The sequence below is a fragment of the Rhinolophus sinicus genome, chromosome 14 (assembly GCF_057876585.1).
Source record: "Rhinolophus sinicus isolate RSI-liver-muscle chromosome 14, RSI-T2T, whole genome shotgun sequence".
Taxonomy (NCBI): Eukaryota; Metazoa; Chordata; class Mammalia; order Chiroptera; family Rhinolophidae; genus Rhinolophus; species Rhinolophus sinicus.
This window is the reverse complement of record NC_142514.1, coordinates 141,608,329-141,627,499: the sequence shown is the minus strand read 5'-3', so window position 1 is coordinate 141,627,499 and position 19,171 is coordinate 141,608,329. Positions and strand designations below refer to the sequence as shown.

Genomic DNA, 19,171 nt, shown 5'->3' with positions numbered 1-19,171 from the left:
TCAAAAAGTCTAAAACATTTAGGAATAAACAACCAGGAGGCAAAAGACATGTACACTGAAAACTACAAAACAATAAAGACACAAATGGAAAAGACATCACTTGTTCATGAATTGAAACACAATATTAACATGTTAATACTCGCAAAAGCAATCTACAGATTTAATGCAATCCCTAACAAAATCTCAATGGTACTTTTTTTTCCAGAAATGGAAAAATCCATCCTAAAAGTCTTGGAATCTCAAGGGACCCCAAATAGCCAAAACAATTTTGAAAAAGAACAAAAATAGAGGACTCACACATCCTGATTTCAAAACTTAGTACAAAGCTATAGTACTCAAAACATTATAGTACTGGCATACAGACAGACATATAAATTTAGAATAGAGAGCCCAGGAATAAAATCCTCATATACGTGGTCAAGTGATTTTTGACAAGGATGCCAAGACCATTTAATGGGGGAAAGGACAGACTTTTCAACAAATGGTGGTGGGTAAACTGGACATCCAAATGCAAAGAAATAAAGTTGGACCCTTATTTAACACCATATGCAAAAATTAAAGTCAAAATAGATCGAAGACTTAAATGTAAGACGTAAAACTATAAAATCTTAGAAGAAAATATAGGGCAAAAGCTTCATGACATCGGATTTTGCAGTGATTTCTTGGATATGACACCAAAGGTGCAGACAACAAAACAAAAAAGAGATAAGTCAAACTACATGAAAATTTTAAATTTTTATTCATCAAAATACAACTGAGTAAAAGGCAACCCAGAGAATTGGAGAAAATCTTTGTAAATTAGGTGTCTGATAAGGGATTAATATCTAGAATATATTATATGGTGAATTCCTAAATCTCAACAACAACAAAAAGAAACAATTGAAAAATGGACAAAGGATTTGAATAGACATTTCTCCAAAGAAAATATACAAATGGTTAATAAGTACATGAAGAAACGCTCAGCATCACTAATCATTAGGGAAATGCAAATCAAAACTACAATGAGATACCACCTCACACCCATTTTGGATGGTTGCTATCAACAACAAAAAATAAATGTTGGTGGAGAAATTGGTATGACCTCATCTTAACTTGATTACATCTATAAAGACCCTGTTTCCAGAAACAGTCACATTTTGAGGTTCCAGGTGGACATGAATTTTAGGGGGACACTATTCAACCTGATACAGGAACTCATGGGTTACTTCTTCCTAATATCATTCTTACTCCCCTGGTAAAACCCCAAGCACAGAGAAGAGAATGATGTCTCCTCATCCAACCTCCCAGAATGTACCATATTTATTTGAAAGTTGTATCTGTTTTCATAAGGGCCTTATAGAATTCAGCAGCTCCTGCAAACATTGGCTTGTAGCATTTGCTCTGGGCTCGCCTACACGCCTCCTTTCTCAAACAGCCCTCCTTGTTCCCCTGATCATTTATGACCATTCACTTATTTGTTCATACCCCTTCAAAAAGGATTTCAGGGGCGGTCAGTTAGCTCAGTTGGTTAGAGCACCGTGCTCTTACCAAGAAGGTTGCCGGTTTGATCCCCACATTGGCCACTGTGAGCTGTGCCCTCCACAACTGGATTGAAACAACTGCTTGACTTGGAGCTGATGGGTCATGGAAAAACACACAAATAAAATTTAAAAATAAATAAAATATTTTTAAAAAGTATTTCAGGCAGATGATTTTTACTACCTGGATAAATGAACACAGTAAGGTCCTGTAGCAAATACAGTCTTCTCTACAAACGTAAATGTCTGCAAAACCAACATGAAAAAACCCTTGTACATTGCTGGTGGGAATGTAAAATGGCACAGCTGCTGTGGAAAATGGTATGGAGATTCTTCAAAAGGTTAAAAATTGAATTACCATGTGATCCAGTAATTCCACTTCAGGGTGTATACTCAAAAGAACTGAAAGCAGAGTCTGGAAGAAATACGATTTATACCCATGTTTATAATAGCATTAGTCACACTAGCTAAAATGTGGAAGCCATCCAAGTACCAACAAGGGATGAATGGATAAGTAAAATGTGGTAAATACACACAATAGAATATTATTTAGCCTTAAAAAGGAAGGAAATTCTGACATATGCCACAACATGGACAAATCTTAAGGACATAATATGAAGTGAAATAAACCCATCACAAAAAGACAAATGCTATATGAGGTATGTAGTCAAAATCATTGAGACAGAAAGTAGAATGGTGGTTGCCAGGGGCTGAGGCTTGTTATTCTGAGTGTGTTTCTGAAGATATCCTAATTCCCTGGAAACATAGTGCAAATACTGTTGATTGTCTACAAATACTGTGGATCAGGCAACATGCTAGGTGCTTGCCTTGTATTGGTGGGTGGTCTCAGTTAATCCTTGCAATTTTTGAAGTGAGGATTATTAATCCCATTATCCTGTTTGAGAAACTGAAACCCAGAGAGTTTTGGCATCTTGCCCAGGTCAGACAGCTCCTAAGACAGAGCTGAAAGTGACTCTACGGGCTGTTTTCTCTGCTACGCAACGTGGCCCGTGGTGTATGGGCGTGGGGAGCCTACTGCGGCTCTGATCCGGATGGCTGCGGGGACGGAGGTGAGGCTGTGGGCTGCATTTCCTGCTTGTGGAGCCACTTGGAGCAGCCTGAGGCTCGGCACCACTCCCACCAGTAGTAGGAGTTTGCATGGCACCAAGCACCTGGACAGGTATGTTCAGTTCTCCCTGGGGGCAGAGCTGACGGTCAAAAGGGAGCCTCCAGGATTCAGCAGTGGTGGCAGAGCACACGCGTAAGCCCCAGTGTCCTGCAGATCCTCTCTACCCTCCAAACCCCCAGGCTGGGCCTGAACAGAGCCTGGGTGCTGCCTTACAGAAGATGAATAATTCAGGTCCCAGTGACCTGAGGCGTCAGTTTCAGTTGCTGTGTTCCCATGGGCACAGGCATCCAGATGCTGTAATTAAGCTAATGGAAAGGGCCAAGGGTGGTGGTGGGGGCTGCTGTCCTGTGCCTCAGAGGGCTCTGGGCTGATACAGTCCTTGCCCTATCCTGCTGAAAATGCGCCATGCTCATCTAGAGATCAGGTATGGGGAATGCAGGCAGGAAGGGGGGGCGGGGTACTGAGATAGGAGGAGAAAGGAAGAGAGAGTGGAAAGAGGAAGATCACAGTCAGGAAGCCAAGAGAGACTAAGAGTTACAGAGGAACAGACAGAAGGAAACAGACAGAAGCTGAGTGAGAGGTAAAGGGGGTGGCGGAGGCAGAGAAAATTTGGACAGAGGCAGAGACCAGAAGAGGCAAGGACCAGAAGAGAAGGAGAAACAGCAGATGCGAAGAACCAAGTACCAAAGTCCAAGGGCAGGTAAAAAAGGAGGGTCAGATAACTGGAAGGCCGCAGGGCTCCTCAGAGGGTAGCTGACCCCAGCAGAGATCTGTCCTACTGCTGACTTCCAGGCACTGTCCACACTATCCCTGCAGGTAGGACCTGAGGCTGCCCTCGGTTGGCCCAGGAGGCTCATACCCAGAGACCTGCCCCACCTCTTGCTGTGGCAGGGCCATGGGGCCCGGCAACCACTGCCTCAGCCTTGGCTTCTCTGTCTCCAGCCTGGGCCTCCTGCTCCTGCTCCCACTCCTTCCAGGTATGATGCTCAATAAGCCAGCCTCTCTGGGCACTGCTGCTGTTCCCGTCCTCCCCAATCTCTCTCCACATGTTCTCTCTTCATTTCTCTTTAGTACCTATGCTGGGAACAAGCTATCTGGGGAGCGTGGAGGTGGTGGGGGGAGGGTTGCTGAAGAGGGTGAAGAAGACTTGCCTGGCTGGGGTGGGAGCAGTGAGAGGGGAGCTCGCAGAGATAGGGCTGGAAAAGCCAGGGTACAAGGTCATGAAGGGCCTTGAATGCCAGGCTGAGTTGGGGCTTTATCCAGCCAGCAATTGGAAGCCATTGAATGGTTGTAAGCAGTTACCGGCCTGGTCAAGTTGGTGTGTTTAAAAGCTTGATCTCCCTGAAACTAATGATAAAAAATAAAATAATAAAAGCTTGATCTCTCAGAAGTGTGGAGAATGGTTAGAGAGGCAGAGCCTAAGGCAAGTGAGGAGGGAGTAGTGAGGACACTGCCATGGTCCAAATGAGGGAGGATGAGGCCTTACGCCAGGGGTGTCCAAACTTTTTTCAACGTTTTTCACCAAGGGCCATATGCGGTAAAATACACAAACAGCCGGGCCACTCACTCGAGGTGAAGTACGTATTGCCTCACCTGGTTTATTTAAGTAAACTAAATATATTTTTGGAATTTGCTGCGGGCCAATTAAAAATGGATCGTGGGCCGCAGTTTGGACACCCCTGCCTTAAGCATTCAAGAGCTGCTCAGCAGTGTGACTGACAGGATTCGGGCACTGGTTGCTTTGCAGGGGGAGGGGCAGGAGAAGGAAGCGATAATTGCTGGATTTCCAGCTGCAGTCCCCTGCTTGGGGAACACCAAACAAGGAGCGGGTTTCAGAGCGGGGGGGGGGGGGGGGGGGGGGGGGGCGGGGGGGGGGCGGAGAAATGAGTTCCTATTTTGTAACTGTAGAGTTTAAGGTGCCAGTAGGACATTCAGAAGTGGAGCTCAGCAGAAAAGTCTGGGCAGAAGAAGGAGACAAGGGCCAAAGACAGGATTCTGGGGAGCAATACTTAAGTCAGAGACTAAGGACAACGTGGTATGTGACAAAAGCCTAAGGAAGAGTATGTTTTCAGAAAGAGGGACTGGCCCATAGTGTCAAAAGCTTTGAAGAAATCAACTGAATTGCAGCTGGAGAAGTGGAGGCAGGTTTGAGAGACTGGATGGGGTGGGGCAATGGGATTAAAATGCCTCGGTGGGAGTTGAGACTCTAGTGGCCTATTTGGTCCCCTGTAGCATTTGTTGGCAGGGCAGGCAGAATCCAGGTCCTTGGGATGGGATGGGTAAGGAAGAAACCCAGCAGCCTTGCTTCTGAAGATAGTACCAATTCGCTCCACCGCCTTCACCTCATTCATCCGTGGAAGCAAGCCGAGGGGAACTAGAGTCACAGCTACAGGGACAGAAGCAGACATCAGGAAGACCAGTCAGACAGCTGTGAGATAGTGGAGCAGGTGACAGCCCCAGCCTCGTGGGGGTGGAGGGCTCCTGGACTAGGGTCTCAGATGGACAACCCTTCTTACTGGTCCCCCAGAGTGCTTGGGAGCTGAGGGCAGGCTGGCTCACAGGCTGTTCCATGACCTCTTCACCAACTACACAAGTGCCCTGAGACCAGTGGCGGACACAGACCAGGCTCTGAACGTGACCCTGGAGGTGACATTGTCCCAGATCATCGACATGGTGCGTTGTAGTGGTTGGACAACTGTGGAATGTACTGGGGACAGTGTCAAGGAACTTGGGGGTGAGAAACTGGGGTTATTCTCCAAACAATTCTTTTCTGTAAACGTTAACAATAGCAGCTACTATCTGTTGGATACTAACTGCTGGCTCCCCATGGTATGCCCAACACTTTGCACACTTGAATTCCTGCCCAGCAGGGATTAACCCATGTAACTGCTGAGGAAACTGAGGCCCAGAGAAGAGAAGAACCTGCCAAGGTCACAAGGCCTGGGTGGGAACCGGACTGTATGGGCAAGTTGGGTTTGTGGGTGCTGACCAGAGCTCTGTAGGTGAGTGTGCACACACACGGGAAGACATACATGTACATGTGTCCACATATGTGCTCACTCCTTGCCCTCAACTAGGATGAGCGCAACCAGGTGCTGACCCTGTACCTGTGGATGCGACAGGAGTGGACAGATGCCTACCTACAATGGGACCCCGATGACTATGGTGGCCTGGATGCCATCCGCATTCCCAGCAGTCTTGTGTGGCGGCCTGACATCGTACTCTATAATAAGTACTGCTTACTGGGCTCCTCCCCTCTCCTAGCCCTCTCTAGAGTTGCCAGTGACTCTGCATATTCACTTATTCCCCCCACCCCCAACCAGGTAGCTATGCTGCCCTGTAAGCTTTCCCCTGGGACTCTTCTAATGTGGCAGGTAGATGTTGACAGTGGTGGCTACACGGCGGGGGGGCTTCCTGATGAAACAGACTGCAGCTCATGGCAAGGGCCTGCTGGGTGTCCAGCCCCTTCACAGCCCCTCCACGGCACCCCCACTTTAGGCTATCCCAAGGCAACCCAGACTGAGTATCTCCTAGAAACCCACTGTGCAGTCCAGGGCCAATTCTGTATCTCTCGCAGAGAGGGTTCTGGGGCACAAGTGCCTCTTTATGGCACACGCAACCCTTCCAGGCCAGCTATGCCTTTCAGGGCTCCCCAAGGGCCTGCACAGGGATTTCCTCTGGGGCCTAGCCTTCTGGAGCTTCCGTTTATGCCGCCTAAGCCAGTTCTGTGTTTTCCAGACAACCTACAGCTCTGCATCTTTTCCCAGGGACTCCTCTATGAGCTTTGTAGATGACACCCAAGGGAAGACGCTGGGCTGCCAGGTGCCAACTTTTGCAGAGGACTTTCTAAGCTGCCCTGGGCTAGACCCTTCAGCTGCTGCCCTTTCTCACCTCGAAAGCACAGAAGTCATAATCCACCCTCCATGAGTAGGCATTTTGGCTGTAGGGCCCCTGTAGTCACAGAGCCCCTACAGGGGTCTGTCCTGAGCTGGCCCCGGGACTGTTTCACGGGCAGCCACCACCTCAGAGAACCCCACTCTCTCCCGCAGGGCAGACGCACAGCCACCGGCCTCGGCCAGCACCAACGTGGTTCTGCGGCACGACGGCGCGGTGCGCTGGGACGCGCCGGTCATCACGCGCAGCTCGTGCCGCGTGGACGTGTCGGCCTTCCCCTTCGACTCACAGCGCTGTGGCCTGACGTTCGGCTCGTGGACGCACGGTGGGCACCAGCTGGATGTGCGGCCACGTGGCAGCGGGGCCGGCCTGGCCGACTTCGTGGAGAACGTGGAGTGGCGCGTACTGGGTATGCCCGCGCAGCGCCGCGTGCTTACGTACGGCTGCTGCTCCGAGCCCTACCCGGACGTGACCTTCACGCTGCTGCTGCACCGCCGCGCTGCCGCCTACGTGTGCAACCTGCTGCTGCCCTGCGTGCTCATATCGCTGCTCGCACCGCTTGCCTTCCACCTGCCTGCAGACTCGGGTGAGAAGGTGTCCCTCGGCGTCACCGTGCTGCTGGCACTCACCGTCTTCCAGCTGCTCCTGGCCGAGAGCATGCCACCGGCAGAGAGTGTGCCACTCATCGGTGAGTGGGCGAGGGACACGCCTGGGGTGGGGGTGTCGGTGGGGACATAAGGAGGTGGGGGAAGAGCCTTTCCCCTCCGTGAGACTGGACCCCGCCCCACCCCGGCTGACACGTGCGTGACCCCACCAATGCAGGGGCGGGCCTGGGTCGGCAGACTGGATCCAGTGTGTGTGTGTTGTGGGGGGTGTGTCCTGGGAGCGTCCTGGGAGCATGCCTCATTCCGAGATTGAGGGGAAAGGAGTAGGCCTCTTCCAGGGAGGACACCCTCCCTTCACTGGAAGAGGCGGGGGAAGGAGTCAGTTCTTTTCTCAAGGACATGATGGAGGAAGGTCGATGTTCCCAGGGTTGTAATAATAGGCAAAGTATATTGAGTGCTCACTGTGTGCCAGGCACTCTACTAAACACTTGTTTATTAACTCAGGGAAGCATCCCCCCCCCCCCCCAGACCTACAACAGGTTCTGTTGTTATCCCAGTTGTACTCAAAGGATCGGTCACTTGCCCCAGGTCATGGCCATACTATTTGAGAGGGTGACTTTCCTGGGTTGTGGGTAAATGTTGCCTCCAGCCGTGAGGGGAGCAATCAGGGAACAGGTAGTTTCTGAGGACCCACTCGTAGGAATGCAGACTGGGGAGGCCTTCCTCTTTCGTCCTTTGGGCTTTGGAGGGTCCTGAGAGCCGCATGGTGGGTGAGCTCATTCTTGTTTGTTCTGAGGCGGCTGGGAAGCTCAGGCCCCCTGAGCTCTTGTTTTGGATCCCAGCTCACGCTCTCTTTCAGGGAAGTACTACATGGCCACCATGACCATGGTCACCTTCTCCACAGCGCTCACTATCCTTATCATGAACCTGCATTACTGTGGTCCCAGTGCCCACCCAGTGCCAGCCTGGGCTCGGGCATTCCTGCTGGGACGCCTGGCACGGGGCCTGTGTGTGCGGGAACGAGGGGAGCCCTGTGGGCAGTCTAGACCACCCAAGTCACCTTCCAGTCCCCAGCCTCCCGAGGGAAGGGCTGGCCCCACAGCAGGCCCTTGCTATGAGCCCCGGTGTCTGTGCCATCAGGAAGCTCTACTGCGCCATGTAGCCACCATTGCCAACACCTTCCGCAGCCACCGGGCTGCCCAGCGCCGGCATGAGGACTGGAAGCGCCTGGCGCGTGTGATGGACCGTTTCTTCCTGGGCATCTTCTTCTTCATGACCCTGGTCATGAGCCTCCTGGTGCTGGCGCAGGCCCTGTGAGTCCTAGGAGTCTGCGGCAGCCACAGAACCCCAGACAGGGATGGAAAGGCCTGCCCAATCTCTCCCTACTGTGCCTGAGAGCCTGGGATACCCTCTCTCAGGATCAGCACTGCTGACTTCACAAGCCACGAGGGAGCACTTGTTGTCTACGTACGCTAACCTCTAAGGGAAATTCAGAGCTTGCCACTGCCCTAGTTCCTACAGAGAAGGAACTCTAAGAAGGGTCAAGAGCAAAGTGCAGTCCTGGAGGCACAGAATTGAACGTCAATGCTGAATGTTAGAGCTTTCAGTGGGGAGAGTGCAAATTAAGATATGAGAAACAGAACTGCCACAGTTTCTTCCTTCTTTTCCTTCCTCGGTGGCTGCTGTTACAGGGACTTGGTCTTACCCATCCCTGCCTAGGGGCTCAGGGAAGGGCGATGGGGATTCAGATTCATGGTCTAGTTTCCAGAGCAGGAGGCCACACAGGGATTTGGCCCCAAAGCCCCAACTCATCATAAAGTGTGTGCCTGGCATCTCCTCAATGTCCTGTCTTACCCTTGGGGCCCATGGTGGTGGGAGATGGGGATCCAGGTTTGTTTCTCTAGAAACAGAAACCTTAGGACTCATGGATCAGAACAGAAATTACATCTTTGCTGACACAATGACTGAGATTCAACCAAAACCCTGGCAGAGGACCTAAAGCTCTCTGCCGTCTCTCCTGTTCTGTTCCCTCAGGGATTAACTGCATTCCCACACACTGAGATTCAGGGAATTTGAAAGTGTCCAAGGTAGAGGCAATGCGAAGACCAGCCATTCACAAGATATTTGCCCCTTTCTGACCTTCACACATTTCCTGGCACCAGTCCCTGCCCCCAGGAAGCTCACAGTCTGACAGGGTGACAGACGTGGACATGTGGTATAGAGAAGCCCCCAGGACATGTGGGAGCACAAAAGCAGGGCCCTAACCCATCAGGGTGGCGGGGGGCAGAGAAGGCTTCCTGGAGAAGTGACTAGTTTTCCAGGTGCACATGTAAGGCCTTTGAAGAACACCCTCAAGTACCATGGCCAAGTGCTTTTTCTCCTCAGTCACCCCCCACCCCAAATTATTTTACTCTTCTACCTCCAGTGGGTCGTTGCCTGTGCTGGAATTTCCCTACCTCTCTTCAGTGTCTCACTTCTAGAGCCCTGAGTCAGGTTCAGACCCAGAATTCTCCTATTTCTCCACCAGCAGGCCTGGCAGCTGTCAGAGAAGGTCCCAGAGTTCCCCACAGATGGCGTTTCCATGGATCTTAGCTACACTTAAAGCACCCACGTGGCTGACGTCCTCATGCTGGACAGAGGCGGCAGGCAGGGGGCCTCAGGGTCTGATGATCAGAGGAGTCCTGGACTCTCCGGAAAGGCTCCTCCGACAAAGAACAAGAGCAGCAGTAGAAGGGACCAGACGGCAGAAAGGGAGTCCTGACCCATGGCTGCAGGGAAACAGGCAGAAAGAGAGATTTGGGGGTAAAGTGAGGTACACAAAGAAGAAACAAGACAAGGAGAAACCAGCAGAGTGAGCTGGAAAGACTGATGCAAACAGTGCAATGGGAGACAAATAAAGAGCAAGAATTTAAGGAGGAAAGTGGACAGAGACGAAGAGACCAGAGAGCCCCAGTACCCCTTCCAGAGATTATTAGGTCTGTCCCTCTGCCTCCCATGGATACAAGTGAGGCATTGCAGGGTGGGATGAAACATGGGTAGAGATCTGAATGGGGTCTCGTGATGCTGACGGTGGCTGCTCTGCCCAAACCCTGGTAGGAGAGGTGCTGGTGGGCCGGGGATGGCAGGGAATCTGCAAGTTTCCAGTGCTTGAAATTTCATTATCAGAACTCAGAGAAGTGGGTTGGAGGCTGGAGACCTGACTTCTGGCCCTGCCTCTGCCAGGAATTCTGTCACCTCGGGCAAGTCACTTCGGTCTCTGGGTCTCACTTTACTATATAATAAGGTAATACTTCCTGTTCTGTCTCCTTCCAAAAGATTGTTGTGCAATAAGCATAAAATGAGATGGTGTCTAGGGAGGTGGGGGCCAGCCTGACATGGCGTTCAGAGTTTGGTCTCGGGCCAGACTGTCTGGACCCCACCCCTTACCAGCTGTGTGGTGGAGGGCTGATGGTTTAATTTTTCTGTGCCTGGTTCTCGTCTGTAGAATGGGTGATGCCAGTATGTACACCACCATGCCATGGTGAGGATTCATGGCACGGTGTGCCTGGAACGATGGCACACTGCAGTGGCACTGTGTCATGAAGAATGGTGGGAACACAGTGGAGGCTGGGGCTCCTTCTTGCCCACTGTTCACAGAGCCCAGAGGGAGGGAAGAGGGACCCGCAGGGGAGGGGCAGCGGCAGTTTCTTCCCTGGGAATAGCCTGTTCCCACCAAGAGAACTGGTGGTGCAGGTAGGCCCTGGCATAGCAGGTGTTCAAGGGAAGAGAAGTCATAGCTGAAAGTGACCTGGGGATCATCTAGTCCAATCAGGTAGGGCTTATACAGGTAGGGAAACTGAGGCCCAGAGAGTTAATGGTTGGTCACAGAGAAAGTTCAGACAGAGCCTGGACTAGAACCCAGGTCTCCAGTACCTGAGGTCTGGCCTCTACCTTGGCAGGTGGTCTGAGGGAGCACTAAGGGCAATAACAAGAGACAGAGGAGTGTGCAGCTAAAAGAGAAGGCTGCAGGGAGGACTTTGTGGAAGCCGGCTTCCCTTCTGTCACTTCTGTGCCACCTGGATCTCTCTGAGACCTGATCAGCTATCTCCTGGGAGGGAGGGTCAGCCCAACTGGGGGGCAGGTGTGTCAGCTCCCCCAACCACCACCCCATACATAAAAATACACCCTCTGGGAAAGGTTAGCAACCCCCAGAGGTGTCTGCTTTAGAGGGTTTACTTTTTTGGTGTTAAAAGAGGATTGTTTTCCTTATAAGGTGGACATCTGGGTAATGGGTCCAACCCCAGGGAAGCCTGCTCGTCCCAGAAAGGAGCCCCTGTCACAGATGCCTGTAGCCCTTACCTGAGTTATCCAGACGGCAGGGCCCAGACTTGCACTGCTTGTCTGTAGGGAAGAAATGGTAAAGAATCAAAGATTCAATAGCTCTCAGGATGGAAAAAGGCCCTGTGGACCATCCCCAACTTGCTCTAGGAAAAGCTGGTACATTTTCCCCAATTCTGCTTCCTTATGGTGAGACCTCCCTTGCCTAGATTTGATCCACAAGCAGTGGGCCCAGAAGGGAGTCAGCCCTCAAAGCCAGGGCCTGTTCCAGGTACTCCTGCTCCCTAGGCCCTGGAACTTTGCCTCCCCGGCACACACCCCTCTCCGTCTCCATTCCTGTCCCAGCCAAGGAGCTAGTTTATGTTCTTTGCATGTCTGCCTCACCTTCCGCCAACTCATGCACACCTGTGATGCTGTCCAGGTTGGGACCTGAAGTCACACTGGGCCTTCTGTGTTGCATATGGTCCACAGTTCCAGTCAATAGCCTGCCTCTAACTATGAAAACCAGGCCTCACCAACCCCTGGGCATCACTTAGCCAGGACCAGAGCCTACAGCTCCATCAGAGATTAGGGAACTGGGCCCATCTTCATGATTCTTCCTGGCCATTTCTGGGGGGATGCACAGGAAGAGTATCCGAGGCCAGCCACAGCCTGAACTGTAACTTAGAGGCACAGCACCCCCCTGCTGGCTCCCCACCCCCACCCCTGCCCCCACCCTCCACACATGACAGCACAGGATTTCTGTTCAATCGAATAAACACACTCCTCTCAGACACTGAAGTTGGGCTCTTCTCATTTCTGTCACCAATGGTCTGAGTGTTAGTACTGTGGCTAGAAATTAATTTCCTTCTAGCTTCCAGCCAGAAAAGCTGACCAGGTCTGTTTGGCCCTCAAATGGCCAAAGACCCCGCTTTGGTCAGGAAACTCTCTTCAGCCTCCCAGCAGGTAAGTGGCCAGCTCTGGCTCAGACACCACCAGGGACAAGAAGCATCCTACCTCAGAAGGTTGTCTCCCCTTAGATGCAAGGGTGGAGTGGTTGGGGGACAAGACTGCATCCCCTTCACTGTTGGTTTGTTTTTAATGTTTCTGTATGTATCCCCTGAAAATCGGGTGGGAAGCCCCCCTTCTGCACAGGTGCTGCTGACCTGCACATGCCCTGCTCACCTTTGATATATTCGCAGTTGTATGTGCTTTGCTTGCCCAGGGCCCGGAGGTAGATGCGGGAGGGGCCCTGGGCTGGTCTGCTGGTGTTGATTACCTGGAAGGTCTCGAAAGGGGGGATCAGCACTTCCTCCTCCCCAGGAAAGAAGGAGTAGCCCTTGATAGGTGTCCCAAGACAGGTCCAGATGCCAAAGAAGGTTTCCTCACCAAACTGCTGGGCTGCAACATTCTGCAGGGACGCAGAGGCAAAGCCTCCCAGCCGGACGGTGGCCCCGGGCCCTGCTGGCCGGAAGCGCATGCCATGCACCCCCCGGAACACCTGGTGGCACTGGGGTGAACGCTGGGCTTTGCTCAGCAGCTGCAGGGCCTCGGTCAGCAGAAAATGGAGCGTCTTGAAGGAGAAGTGGTGGAGGTAGTAGGCCCGGCTGCGGCCCGCCTCGCGCACGGCTGCATTGAACTCCTTGTGCAGGGGGGTGTTGGCGGTGTAGGCCAGGAGGGCTACCCCATGCTCATCTCGGAAGCCGGGGGGTGGTGGGGGCAGCCGGGTGGGGCTGAAGGCCCACACTGGCCCCCAGGCTTGGCGCTCCTGCCATTGACTGCTTGCCAGCACCCACCCATCAGCATACACTTTGTTCGCCTGGAACTCTGTGCGGTTGAGGTCTGGGAGAGCAGCTGTCATGGCTGCTGCACAGCCAGTGTACTGGTCATCAAAGGAGGCTGGGGCCATATCCAGGGGCCTTTCTTGAGAGAAAAGTTCTCGTCGTGTGATGGAGTGGCTCTGACCCTGAGGGAGAGGGAGCAGCAGAGACCAAAAGGATGGACCCTCGGAGAATGGGAGCCTATCCAGCTTTCCCCTCCACTGAGCTGAGAAAGACACTGTAAAGGCCCCAAACACATGTGGAGGGCAAGGAGGGTTGGGAACTATTAACTACCAATGCCCCAAGACTGGGGTTTGGGGCTGTCCCCTCAGGCTGAGTGAGCCCCCAAGGGAAGCATAAGGCATTCTCTCCTCCCTCCACTCCTCTGTCCAGAATTCAGAAGAAGCTGACAGCTCAGCTCCCTGGGGACAGTAGGGGGACCATACCTGAAGTACTTCCATGAGGCTTATGGACACAAGCAGCAGAAACATCATGGCAGGAGTTTGCATGGTGGAGGTGACCTTGGGTAAGTTACTGTCTCTCTTTGGGTCTCAGTTTCCTCCTCTGGAAAATGAGAATTTTAATCTATACAGTTTAATAAAGATTTATTGACACCTACTCTGTGCCACTCCTAGTGTTTGGCACAGAGTCACAACATAGAAATAAAGGCTCAGAAGAGAGAGAGAGGACCCTTCTTGCTGGAAGCAACATGGGAGATTTCCTGGAGGAGGTGACGTGTGAATAGGGTCTTGTAGGATGCATAGGAGCATAAGGCTTCAATCAGTGGAGACTGGGAGAGTAAAGGTGGGAATTTTGGGTGGGAAAGGAGTTTGCAGCAATAGGAATGAGTAGAGCAAAGGCATTGGAGCTAGGAATTCTTAGGATGTAAAGAGTAAGAGACATTTTGTCTAGTGTGGCACAGCTAGCAGTGTGATTGTTAGAAAGACTGACATGGTAAGAGGTCTCAGCTTCACCTCATGGAGAACATGAGGCTGGAACAGGGCAGATCCAGGAGTGGTCAGCTGCTGTGGTCACAGCAGAATTCCAGGGACAGGCTGAAAGCAGGGCTTGGGGATCCAGAGGTCTTCCCTTCTCCATCCAGTCCTGAAGCAAGCTGAGCCTTCTTCCCCTGAGCCCTCAACTTCTTCCAGGGCAGGGACAGATGTAGACCGCCAGGCAGTGAGGGAAGACAGACTCGGAGGGGGAGAGGAGGGAGGGAACCTGCTTCCCCAAAGGAAGCGGGAAGGAACCTGGGGGCCTGAAGTAGCACCAAGGAGAAGGTGTCCCAGCTTTGGGTCAGTATTGGAACAGACAGTTTCTAAGTCAGTGCTGCTGCTGCTTTTCTGTTCATTTTATTACAAAGTAATGCATGCTTGTTGTGAACAAAAAAGTGTATGAGTGAAACACAAGAGTCCAAGTTCCCTTTCTTCTTTCTCTCCCTCTGCATCCCCCTTCTCCCTCTTACCAATGCCTGCCACTAGGGAGGGGGGTGGCCTGTGACAATGGCACCCACCCTTCAGGACCTTTCTCTACGAACATACAAATAATATAATATTTAAATGTACATACATAGTTTTATACATACATTTAATATGCCTAAATATACATACATAATTTTCTGTGTACAGCCTGTTGTTGTTTTTTATTGTCATTTTATTCAAAAAGAAACAGGGAACATGCTTACACCTACATATTCTATAACCTTTTTCAGGAAACAGTATATCATAGACTTCATTCCATGTCATACAAACATAGTTACCTTCTTCATTATAATGGCAGCACGGTATTTCATAGTATAGTTAAACTACAACTTAATCATTTCCTTATTAATGGACACAAGTTTTTGTCCTAAGGTTTTTATATTACACAGAATACTGCAGTGAACATCCATGTATATAAATAGTTGTCTACTTGTGTGCATATTTTTATATGAAAGATCAAGAAATAACGATATTTTAAGGATATGAACATTTTTTATTTTGATAGGCACTGCCAAATTGCCTCCCACCAACAACGAATGAGAGTGTCCTTTCCTCCACATCTTTGCCAACACTGGATATTATTAATCTGTTTTTAATTTTCATGTAACTGCTGGGCATAAATGGTATCTACTTTTAATTTACATATCTTCTCACTAATAGGATCAACATAACTTTAATATTTTAAAGTTTTAGTTTAATTTTCTAAGAGTTAGTACATTTTCATTGTTCAAAATTTCAATAGTCCAAAAGACATGCAGTGAAACATCTTCCTCTCACTGATTCCCCAACCCCAACCTCATCTCCCCAGAGGCAACCAGTGTTCCCATTTTTTGTGTATTCTTCCAGAGATATGCATATACAAGCAAATTCACAGGTATTTCTGTTTTCCTTCTTTTACATGAATGGTAATATAGTCGGTGGTTCTTTATCTTTGGGAACCTGATGAAAGCTGAAACCTCTCCTCAGAAAGCAGATATCTGCCCCTTCACACTAACATTACACAAATATCAGGTGGTTGTGCCTCTGTCCCAATCTCACTTAGGTTAGCATCCCTGCACCATACTCCCCTCTGGCTCTTGGGGGGGCCTAAGTTTTGATAGTTCATTGGCTCTAAGACACTGGGATTCTATGTGTCTATAATTCTATGAGTCTCCCTATCTAAGATCCTATAATTGCCATTGTACAATTTAAATTGAGGCATGAGCTTCTCTGGGCAATGAGATTAGCAGCAGTTTTTATCAGATTTAAAATATCCCAAACTGAACTCGTTATCTTCTTTCCCTCAAAATTTACTTCAGTTATTCAGCAAAAAATTCTTAAGCATCTGTAATGTGTCAGGCACTGAGGATAAAATTGTGAATAGCAGCATCAACAACAAAACCCACATCCCTCTTCTTTAAGTTTTTTCGAGGTGGACATGGAGCTGGAGTGAGTAATTTCAAGTAACATGTGACGTGTGTTACGAAAAGAACCAAGAGAGGCTAATGGAAACAAATTTGTACCAGGGATGGGGTTTAAATGAAGAGCTGACCAGAGGAGGTACAGAGTATATAGAATCGAAAACGGCATCACAGTGGCGTGTAAGGCACAAGACACTGCTCCCCAATACCAGGATGGAATACTAATGGGCAGAGTATGTGGTAGCAAAAAGCTACTTGAACTTTTGTCTTGGAATTCACCCAAGAAGCCGGAGCTTCTATAATACATCCTCTCTTTCTTGTGGAGAATCCAGCCCATGGGTTCATGGGGGACTTTCCTCACTCTTTGCACCCCCAAGAAGGGAACACATGACCCCAAACTGCTGCTCTAATGTTCTGGTCATTGTGCTTGGCTCACGGACGGACACATGACCCAAGCAGGGTCAATCAGAGTCCCTCAGGAGAGATTCTCACCTCCTTATGCTGGCATTTGAGGTCCTCTGTGACCTGGTCCTCCACGACCTCTGTAGCCTCATGCCCCACCACCCTTGCTTGGCTGCTATAGTGCAGAGTTCCAGACGAGGCTCTGCTATTTCCCTCCCTGTGGCTCTGCATACATTGCCATCTGCTGGGGATGCCCTTCTCCTGCTACCCACTCTTCCAGGCTTGGCTCAGGGGTCACCTCCTCTAGGAAGCCCTCTGACTCCTCTGAACTCCTATATCAGCCTGTGCTTCCTCTGTCACTGTCCTAATCATACTGTGCTGCCCTTATGTGTCTGTCTCCCTTCCTGGCCTGTGAGTTCCTTGAAGGCAGGGACTAGGTATGACCCATTCTGTGTCCCCAGAGCTCAGCCCAAGGCCAGGCTCAGGTGAGGCCTCCCAGAATGTTTGCTGAGGGTCTGAGAGGTTTTCTGGGTGCAGCTAACAATGTAGACCATTGCAAGCAGGTAGATTACTACTTTGGTGACTAGTGTTTGGAGGAAATGGGGTGGGGACCAGAGAGATGAGGAAGATATAGGAGTCGAAGTAGAGGTACCAGGCAATCCCCTTTCATATCCAAGCTGCCCTACTGTTCTCATCCTACTCAGAACACTTCTCATCAGTTTCCTCTCATCCAGGCCCTCGCTGAACATTCCCTCCTGGGGATGTGACTCCAAATCTTTCCCCAGGAGCCCCCAAATTTTCCAAGGGCCTCAAACCTCTCTGTCAAAGGTGCTATGGTCTGAATGTTTGTGTCTCTCCTAAAATTCAAATGTTGGAGTCCTAATGCTAGGTGTGATGGTATTAGAAAGTGGGGCGTTTAGGAGGTGATTAGTTCATGAGGGTGGAGAATATTCTAATAAAAGAGACCCCACAGAGCTCCTTAGCCCCTTCTACCAGGTGAAGATACAGTGAGAAGGTACCGGCTGTGATCCAGGAAGGGAGCATTCACTCAACCATTCTAGTACCTGACCTTGGGACTTCCATCCTCCAGAAATGTGAGAAACAGATAAAACAGACTAAGATAAAAGATTGCCTGAAACTTTTCCTAATGACGCTAAAATTCCACCATTAATACGCCAAATTTCCCCTAAAGGAAACTTTTTCCCTGCCCAGTGCCCAGGAGGAGGATGGTGTGGCCCTTACCTCAGCTTTCTCCAAGGCGGGGAAGCTGGTGTTGGTCTCCTGCGTGGCCACTGGGGGAGGGGAGGGCAGCTTTCTCCTTTATATTGTACCTCCCCCACACAGCTGCTCAGAAATGTGACACTCCCCCATCTATTTCTGGATGTCTCCTCAAAGCTCAGGAACACTAACTAGCCTCTGCCCAGCCTGCCCTGGCCAGTGCTCTTCCTATAAGAAAGGGAATCCCTGAAGCCAGAGAGAAGGTGGGCCGTGGCATGGAGGATCCAGGATGGAACAGCTGCCTCCCCCGGTGGATTGGTCCCTCGCTCAGCACCCCTGAGAATATCTCAGAGAATATCTCCTTATGTTTATTTGTGTGGTTTTTTTGTGTGTGTTTTTTTGTTTTTGGTTTTTTTTTTCATGTGAGCACAGAGACTCACCTAAGATGAAGGAGAGATGCCCAGATTATGGAGGCTGGGTCTGGGTCCCAGCTCCAGCACTATTATGCTTTGCCGTGTGATCTTGGAAAACTTTCTGCCTCCTTCAGGACCCCTGTTTAATGACTAGATTTAACTCTATTTCTTGGGGCCTTTCTTGGGGTTCCAGGTCTTGGGATGGGAGAAGCAATTTCCTAAAGCCAGAGGATGGAGAGAAGACAAAGCCTGATTCTAGAAGATGTGGTCCCAGGAACTGTCCCAGAGGGCCAGGTTGTCCCAGATGGTATCTTCTGTTCCAGCAACCATAAACGCTCACGTCCCTCCAGGCATGCAGGATACCTAGGCAAGATGTTGCTTTTCACAATAATGGTGAATAGTAAAGTGGTTCCTGATTTTCTAATCTAGGGACCTTGGGGTGACCAGTCTCTTTGGAAGGGGGCAGAAGAACTTGCCTTGAAGCCGTTAGCCTGAAAAACACTCTGGTGTTTTTGGGATGCCACTCTTTCCACCTCCTACAACCCCCCACCCCAAGCCCAAACACACAGTTTGTCTTCCGTTTTGGTTGGTAGGAAGGCTTTTTGGAGAAAGCAGGATTCTAGGTGAAGCAAATTATTTGGCTGGCAGTCTGAGGAGATCAGGAACAGGGATGAAGCTAAATTAACGAGCCAGACCAGGATGGAGGCCTGGGTAAGTCTAACTAACCTCCATGCCCACCTCAGCCCCAGCAGGAAGCGGGCAGCATCTCTTAAATCCTGACATCCAGGACCCCTAACTCGTCTGGCCACTGAGGGGGAGTACCCCTCCCAACCTCAGTGGTTCAGGCCGGCAGAAATCTCTTCCCAGAACTGCTTACTGATTCTTCAGCTGGCCCCTTCTCCCATTACCTCCGATTGGGCATCCAAAGCTCAGAGCCAGGCTATTTATAGAAAGGCCCACAGGAGGCAAGGGGAAAGGCCAGTCAGTGTTTGTAAA

At 50.4% G+C, this 19,171-nt stretch overlaps 2 protein-coding genes across 7 annotated transcripts; one reads left to right on the top strand and one right to left on the bottom strand.

Annotated features, from left to right (window-relative positions):
* Positions 1-1,534: 1,534 nt before the first annotated feature.
* Positions 1,535-8,462, top strand: CHRNA10 (cholinergic receptor nicotinic alpha 10 subunit). Of its 5 annotated transcripts, none has more exons than XM_074335848.2 (6): positions 1,535-2,697; positions 3,463-3,623; positions 5,174-5,319; positions 5,724-5,878; positions 6,696-7,228; positions 8,005-8,462. In XM_074335848.2, exons 2-6 carry the CDS (start codon positions 3,542-3,544, stop codon positions 8,460-8,462), a joined length of 1,374 nt encoding a protein of 457 aa, XP_074191949.2. In that variant the 5' UTR covers positions 1,535-2,697; positions 3,463-3,541. The 5 variants fall into 5 exon arrangements, 4 of the variants coding, with proteins under 4 accessions (XP_074191949.2, XP_074191950.2, XP_019574565.3 ...); XM_074335849.2 differs by lacking the exon at positions 1,535-2,697 and adding an exon at positions 2,709-3,070; XM_019719006.3 differs by lacking the exon at positions 1,535-2,697 and adding an exon at positions 3,111-3,346.
* On the bottom strand, positions 7,596-19,012 carry ART1 (ADP-ribosyltransferase 1). Of its 2 annotated transcripts, none has more exons than XM_019719009.3 (5): positions 17,787-19,012; positions 13,708-13,825; positions 12,721-13,407; positions 11,484-11,525; positions 7,596-9,913 (listed from the first exon to the last, which is right to left on the bottom strand). In XM_019719009.3, exons 2-5 carry the CDS (start codon positions 13,768-13,770, stop codon positions 9,770-9,772), a joined length of 936 nt encoding a protein of 311 aa, XP_019574568.2. In that variant the 5' UTR covers positions 13,771-13,825; positions 17,787-19,012; the 3' UTR covers positions 7,596-9,769. The 2 variants fall into 2 exon arrangements, with proteins under 2 accessions (XP_019574568.2, XP_019574567.1); XM_019719008.3 differs by having other exon boundaries at positions 12,627-13,407; positions 17,787-17,987.
* Between the last annotated feature and the right edge of the window lie 159 nt (positions 19,013-19,171).

Coding starts and splice junctions, on each gene's coding strand:
- ART1 (XM_019719008.3), bottom strand. CDS start 13,770: ATGCAAACTCCTGCCATGATGTTTCTGCTGCTTGTGTCCATAAGCCTC. Junction 13,408..13,707: donor GCCTCATGGAAGTACTTCAG/GTATGGTCCCCC, acceptor CCTCTCCCTCAG/GGTCAGAGCCACTCCATCAC. Junction 9,914..11,483: donor CTGCCGTCTGGATAACTCAG/GTAAGGGCTACA, acceptor GTTTCCCTGCAG/CCATGGGTCAGGACTCCCTT.
- CHRNA10 (XM_074335848.2), top strand. CDS start 3,542: ATGGGGCCCGGCAACCACTGCCTCAGCCTTGGCTTCTCTGTCTCCAGC. Junction 3,624..5,173: donor CCTGCTCCCACTCCTTCCAG/GTATGATGCTCA, acceptor CTGGTCCCCCAG/AGTGCTTGGGAGCTGAGGGC. Junction 5,879..6,695: donor GACATCGTACTCTATAATAA/GTACTGCTTACT, acceptor TCTCTCCCGCAG/GGCAGACGCACAGCCACCGG.